The 7,406-nt window shown below is 41.8% G+C and overlaps 2 protein-coding genes across 4 annotated transcripts in view; one reads left to right on the plus strand and one right to left on the minus strand.

Moving 5' to 3' along the window:
• Positions 1–7,321, minus strand: part of TXNDC16 (thioredoxin domain containing 16) — a 44,138-nt gene extending 36,817 nt beyond the window's left edge. For 2 of the 3 annotated variants that reach the window (XM_063290530.1, XM_063290529.1), the window contains exons 1-3: positions 6,516–7,317; positions 3,983–4,194; positions 929–1,011 (exon numbers count right to left, since the gene is read on the minus strand). In XM_063290530.1, the coding sequence (XP_063146600.1) occupies positions 929–1,011; positions 3,983–4,157 (258 nt within the window). In that variant the 5' untranslated portion in view covers positions 4,158–4,194; positions 6,516–7,317. Of the gene's footprint in view, positions 1–928; positions 1,012–3,982; positions 4,195–6,515 lie in introns of all 3 variants that reach the window. The other variant, XR_010066945.1, reaches the window with a different exon arrangement.
• The window catches only part of PTGER2 (prostaglandin E receptor 2), a 449,149-nt gene that overhangs the window by 80,345 nt on the left and 361,398 nt on the right, over positions 1–7,406 (plus strand). The gene's annotated exons all lie outside the window — the stretch shown is intronic.

Consider the following 7,406-nt stretch of genomic DNA (forward strand, 5'->3'; position numbering starts at 1 on the left):
CCAGCGGATATTGGCAATTTGGTCCCTAGTTCCTCTGCCTTTTCTAAACCCAGCTTGTACATCTGGCAATTCTCGCTCCATGAACTGCTGAAGTCTACCTTGCAGGATCTTGAGCATTACCTTACTGGCATGTGAAATGAGTGCCACTGTTCGATAGTCTGAACATTCTTTAGTGTTTCCCTTTTTTGGTATGGGGATATAAGTTGATTTTTTCCAGTCTGATGGCCATTCTTGTGTTTTCCAAATTTGCTGGCATATAGCATGCATTACCTTGACAGCATCATCTTGCAAGATTTTGAACAGTTCAGCTGGGATGCCGTCGTCTCCTGTTGCCTTGTTATTAGCAATGCTTCTTAAGGCCCACTCAACCTCACTCTTCAGGATGTCTGGCTCTAGCTCACTGACCACACCGTCAAAGCTATCCCCGATATTGTTATCCTTCCTATACAGGTCTTCTGTATATTCTTGCCACCTTTTCTTGATCTCTTCTTCTTCTGTTAGGTCCTTGCCATCTTTGTTTTTGATCATACCCATTTTTGCCTGGAATTTACCTCCAATGTTTCTAATTTTCTGGAAGAGGTCTCTTGTCCTTCCTATTCTATTGTCTTCTTCCACTTCCGCGCATTGCTTGTTTAAAAATAATTCCTTATCTCTTCTGGCAAAACAAAAAGAAAACAGTAATGGGAAAAACTGCTATCTCGGGACTTGTCAAACAGATTACACAAGACTAGACAGACAATAATTCAGCACAGTATGATTACATTTTGTTTAAAACAAAAGAAAAATGCTTCATTCTGCATTCAAAAGCCAGTGGGCAATTTCCATCTAACATTTGTCATTTACATTGTGGTAGAATTTGGCTGGTTTGTCTTGAAATTTCAGAAGGGCCAGGCTTCCCTAAGAATTATAAAGCAGAAAACAATTTCACCTTTAAGACAGAAATTCCATAATCTCGGAGAGCTTCTCTGGAGTTCTCCAGCTGTTCCAGGAACATCTCACTAGATGGTGAAACTGGAATAAAAAACCAAAACCTTCATAATAACAATCATAGTGATATTTTTAATATTTCTAAAACACTGTTTAATTTCCATCTTCATTTTTCTTTGCAGAATTGGGGGAGGGGCCTGGTACCAAGCATATATTGAATTTAACAGCATGAATGGAGAATGCATCATTCTCTATACACTGTTGGCTTGACTTGAAATCCTCATATTGATTTAACGCCATTTTTATTAACCTGCTTGCCTTTTACCTCTTTTTTGTCCCCATACTGACACAAATATGAAAGTCTAGAGGGCACAGGGAATGGCCTTGTAGAAGGAAGAGCCACTACAAAGGCAACAATCAGATAAGAGGGGCTTGAGCCTGGGCCAGGAAAGTAACTTGAGCAAATGTCTCAGACAAACCCCTCCCTAGTTCACATGAAGATAAAGGGAAGTAGGGAGAAGCGCATTTAGACTTGCAAGATTCCATTACTACAGCTGTTATATTAATAGTAATACTGACTTACATGGCATTAGTTTCTTAAGTCTAGTCTACCTTGAAGGACTGGCAGAAAGACACAGCCTTCCCAGGAATGGCACATAAATTGTGGAATTCCTTCCCAATGAAATCTTGAGGAACTTCCTCTCAGTTAGTGTTTAAGGTGAGGTACACCTCTTGCCGCTGAGGGCTATATCAAGTATTGAATGGCATATTGAAGACTACAGGTAGGCCTTGCTTAACAACCATTCGTTTAGTGACAGTTCAGACTTACAACAGTGCTGAAAAAGATCGATTTATGACCAGTCCTCACACTTACAACCGTTGCAGTGTCCCCGTGGTCACATGATGACAATTTGGGCATATGACAACCAGTTCACATTTATGACTGTCACAGTGTCCCATGGTCATGTGATCACCATTTTCAACCTTCCCGGACAGCTTGTGGCAAGAAAAATCAATGGGGGACCACATGATTTGCTTAACAACCACATGGTTAGCTTAACACCCATGGTAATTCGCTTAATGACTGCCACAAAAAGGTCATAAAATCAGGTTGGATTCGCTTAGCAACCAAAATTCCGGTCCCAATTGTGGTCATTAAGCGAGGACTACCTGTAAAAGCAGGTGTAGCCAAGAGGAAAGTTGTACAAGCCATAAGAAGAATATTAAGCAGAGCTGAAAGTTCAGCTATATGTAAAACAAATGAAAGAAATGTATTAGTGCTGGTGTCAATATCCGTGGCACTGCTAAGGCTCCAGAAAGTGACCACAAATAATGATAGCCTGCTTCTGACCAATCTTCTTCAAAAATTAAATTAGATCAGGGTTGTCCCTTGAACAGCTAGGTAAAGCCACATTCTTAAGGACAGGACCCAGCCTATTTCAGTAGAACCACTACAGAAAGGGCCATAAAAGCAAATAAAGCAAAATCCTTTCTTGGGCCATGGAAAAAAAAATCTGAACCATGGCTAAGCAAGAAATCACTACACCAACCAAAATGTCACAAAAGCATGTACAAACTTTCACACTCTCTAGAACTCTTCATCAAATTAGATAGGCAGAAGGGACTATGGTGCCTGAGGGGGTCAGGTCACCCATGATTATCTCCCTGAGCATCCATCCCACTCCCTATCTCACCCCATCTGACTTTTTAAAAAACCATTTGAATCAGGGGCTTCCACTGTGAGTCATGGCTGACTGAAGACACCTTCGTGAATGAACGGAGGCAACAACTGCTGCGTAGAATGAAAGCCTGGTGAGTAGACCAGTCCTTCAAAGCTCTCTGGAGAAGGAGAGAACAGGAGATTGCCCACGAAAGCTCTGAATGGCAGCTCCTTGCGAGGAGACCATAAAAAAGCAGTCTCCTGTGGGCTTGAGCGCCAGGAGCCAAGGGAGTCGACATCTTTGCTCTCAGCAGTGGCAGAGCCTTTAGTAAGGACACTAAGCCAGCTGAACTAATCACATTCAGCAGTGTTCAATTTAACCACTTTATGAATATTAGAGACCTCCAAAACTGTGAACTTAATTTGATACCTGGTGAGTTTTACCTTCTTCTTTGGATTTAAGACATATTAAAGAGAGAGTTAAGAATTTAAAATAATATATAATTGGCAAAAAACAAAAAAACAAAAAAGGATTTTGATTTAAGAAAGTTTTAAACAGATTGGAAGACTAGAGAGATTTAGAATATTGGTTATTTTTGTTGTAATAATTAATATACTCATGAGAAACAACTGAAACAGAACTAAACCCATATTAGGAACTGAGGCTTCTGACATACTCTCAGAACATCAAATGTATCCATCAGCCTCCAAAATTTGCCTACCTGAAAACTAAGCTTGCTCAGGGAAACCACAGCCCCAACTCCACTAGGTGAATATTTCACAGGACTGGAAAACGTGCAGAAAATAGCAAATCATAATCAGAGGGCTAGAACAAGATGCCTTATAAGACATTATAGGAGGAGAGTTGTGTCAATCTATAGAAGAAAAAAATCAGAAGTGCAAGTCATACCTTTTCCAACCTTACTGAAAGCTTATGGCTTTTAATAAAATTTGTTAGTCAGAAAAGGTGTTACCAGAGTCCTTCTGATTTTCTGCCATAGAAGGAAAAACTAAACTATATGATTTACGCTAATTGGTAATGTCAAAACTAAGGATGTGCAATGCTTTGGATCCAATGCTGAAAAAGGTGCTTGAAAGGGGGTGGGTACTGCACCAGCACAGGAGCAGCAGAGGATTGTAATTAACTGGGGGGGTGGGGGGAGGGTTGCAAAAAAGTTAGGGCTGCACATCAAACATGTAGTAGTTTGGTGGGGAGTTTGGGCATTTGTCTTTTTAACACAAAACTCATTGTCATTATGAGTGAATCATCATGTATTTTTATGCACACTACATTTTTGTTCCTACATCTAGTCATATGAGTTTCCTTTCTTTCTTTCCTTCCTCTTGCCTCATTTAGTAATCAAACTTCTCAAGGTGTCTGGTGAAAGTACTCACCACCCTTCTGAAAATAAACCAAAGACGCTTTAGATGCTTGCAAGCTGCTAAAATATTCCTGAGGGCTTAACTCTGGAACCACATCTTTCGCTCCGCTTGTCACAGACACGCAAGAGACCCACATGAGCAGGAAAAGGAAGGAGCCGGTCCGTTGAGTCATTTGTGGTGATGACATGTCTCCAGCTGCTTGCAGTTGTTCCAGGAGAACCCGTCTTAAAGACATATTGGGCAAAAAGGAAAAAGAAATATAATAAATTAAATACAAACCTGCTATTGCACAGAAACATATACAGATAAAATGGTAATGAATGTCTTCTTACCTTAGTTCAACACTCTAACCCAGGGTTCCCCAAAGTGGTCAAAGGGTTGATGAGACTATCCATTATTGTTGTTGTTGTTATTTATAAAATTATTAAGGTAGTATTAATAGGTAGTCCTCACTTAACGATGACTTGTTCAGTGACCATTCAAAGTTATGGCAGCGCTGAACAAGGAGACTTATGATTTTTTGTTTTACGACCACATCATTTAGCAACAGAGTTGCCTGCCCCAATTACAGTCATTAACTGAGGATTACCTGTATTATATTATTTTCATATAATAAATACTTAGGGGTAAATGAACTATCAGAAACTTCATGTAGGAGTCAATGAGCTGATGGGTTTGGGGACCCCTGCTCTAACCATTACACCATGCTCCCTTTCAAATGGAACTTTTCACGCTGTAAATATCCTTCCACAAGGCCTTTGGTGCCATGCAATGGACTGGCGCCATATCATCTGCCAATTTCCTTCCGAACCAGATAGGACATAGATCAAAACTTCTGTGCTGTGATTTGTGATGCTGGCAGGGCTTAGAGGTGGGTGCACCAGAGAAGCCTTTCTCAACCTTTTGACCCTGGGGGATCCCTTGAAATATTTTTCAGGCCTTGGGGAACCCCTGCACATTTAGGCTCAAATATAGGCCAGAAGTTACAAAATTATGATTATTTGTTTCATGTGTAGGCCTGTATATATGCACTAACAGTGTTCTTAAACTAAAAATAAAGAATGAAGCTTAGATGTCGCCCAAATTTGAAATAAGTTTTGAAATAATTTTTTCGTGATCTCCCAGGGAAACTCTAGTGACCTCTCATGGAATCCTGGTTGAGAAACCCTGCACCAGAGTGTTACAGCATCCTTGCACAGATTTCAGGATTTTTTGCACGCAGACCTACAGTTCCCTCCTTACCAGAGAAACAAGTGTGGCTAAAAAGGGAGTAGGGCACTTGCAGGTTGAGCAGGTTGCTGATTTCAGCTCCCCTCTTTGGTCTGCTGCAAGGAGAGCTGGTTGATTCAGGAGGAATCTCCACCACTGCAGAGTTGGTAGTGGTGGGGATATTCATTTTGGATGGTTTGGGGGTGAAGCTAATAGCCATGTGGAAGTGCCTTAACTTTCTGTGAAAAGGCAGCTGTTATAAAAAGAAACTAACAGACATGTTTCCTTTCATTTCTTATTGTAAATAAATGGAAAAACACCCAACCAAAATTCTGCAAGTTCTGCTGAATTTCAGTGGCATGATTTTGGAAGATGTAGGACTCAGGAGCTGCCCATGGTGTGTAGGCTTTCCACCTAGCCACTGAAGGATTCACCCTTTGGTGCCTGAATTCACCCCTTTTTAAAATTGAAATGTTAAAAAATAAAAAATAAAGTGGGAAGCTTGTGTGTTACAAAGCAAAGCATCAACTTCCAGAGATTCTTGGCTCCACATTGGCCTTGTAAACTTTACTAGCCAAGTATGGTGGATAGCTGTAACCCTGGGTTATGCTTTGAAGTTTGACCACCTGTCTTGGGAAAAAAGAAAGATAGGATGCACCCTAATGCCATCCAATCTGAGAGCTAAACGGGGTGATGGAGAGCTCCTCCATGGCAACCATTTTGTGAAGAGTGCTTGACATGTTCTTGAGGTAGCCTTCAAGACAGGCAACACTTCAGACATTCGATCTCAAAACCCATCGAAGTTCACAATCTTTGAGGCATTTTGTCCCACTGACAATTGGGAAAAACGTCTAATTTATCTTCACCCTCCAGAACATGACAGCATTTATTTCCTAGTACACATGTTTATGATTTTGGCCATAATAATATTCTCTGTAGCAGTGCCTGCCCTCTGGAACGAGGTTCCCCAAGATCCAGATGGCCCCCACTCTGCTGTTGTTTAGAAGAGTCATGAAGACCTGGCTCTTCACCCAGGCCTTCTGCGAGGGAGAGTGAGGCACCTTGCTTCAATCCATCCAGTCTGTCACCCTTGCCATTTTTATCTTCATCTGTTATTAATTTGATTGTAATTTCTTTCATTGTTGTGTGCTGCCAGAGTCACTGAGAGTCAGGTGGCATACAAGTTTAATCATTAATATTATTAATATATTTATTTATTATTCAAATTTCTATCACCACCCATCTCCCCACAAACAGGGGGACTCTGTTATACACCCTTACTGTAGATATTACTGCTCAGAGCTATCACAACAAAACAGAAATCAAAAGAACTCACCTGACATTTCACTCCCTGTGTCTGTCCTCACTGGAGTCCAAGCTGCCAGCTGCCACTCAATATTCCTGGGGAATTTCCCACTGCCAAGCTCCCCACATCAGTGGTGTTTTGAGAACTCCATTTCCATTCTCACCCGAATTCAGATACAGATGCGTTTTCTCGGCCTAGACTTCAGACTCCATCAATTCACTTCTAGAGGGTTGTGACGTTCTGAAGGGGCACTCTTCATCACTGCACTCCCGTGATCCAGTAACTTTAAAATAGACTGTAAATACAGTTCTTAAATACTAGTGTTTTAGGAGTCGAAAACGACTTGACGGCACATAATCAATCAATCGCAAAAGGATATGATGGGAAAACCTGTACGTACTCTAACCTCCAATCTTTCCAAACCCGAGCAGCACTAGTTTAGCGACAAGAATATAATTAAACAAAACCACAGCCGTCTAACAAGCAGGGAGACCATCGTATGGGGCCCGGGTTGAAAATTGTACTCAAGACAGGAGGCGATTCCCTTCCAGTCAATTCGCAGGAATCCCGCTGCGCTGGATAGAAACGAAGGAACTTAAGGAAAACGGCGACTGCATTTGCAAAACGCTACAAGCAATAGTCCTGCAGCCCAAACATCCAGGAGAAACAGGGGGAACGCAGTTTATGAAAACGGTGTTACAAAATCCTCTCCAGCGACCAGTAGCTCAGGCGTAGGCCTCTCCCACCGCCGATCCAGCAGGCAAATGCAAAGCAAAGCCAGAGCGGAGGAGCGGGCATTAAAAGAAGCGAACCGGATGGGGGAGGGAGCGCGGCGCACGGGTGGTTGACACCAATCTAAACTCCAGATTAGAAAATCCGGTGGAGCAAGGGAAGGCGGGAGGGGGAGAGAAGAGGCGGAGC

Source organism: Candoia aspera, chromosome 1, assembly GCF_035149785.1.
Source record: "Candoia aspera isolate rCanAsp1 chromosome 1, rCanAsp1.hap2, whole genome shotgun sequence".
NCBI classification, from domain to species: Eukaryota; Metazoa; Chordata; class Lepidosauria; order Squamata; family Boidae; genus Candoia; species Candoia aspera.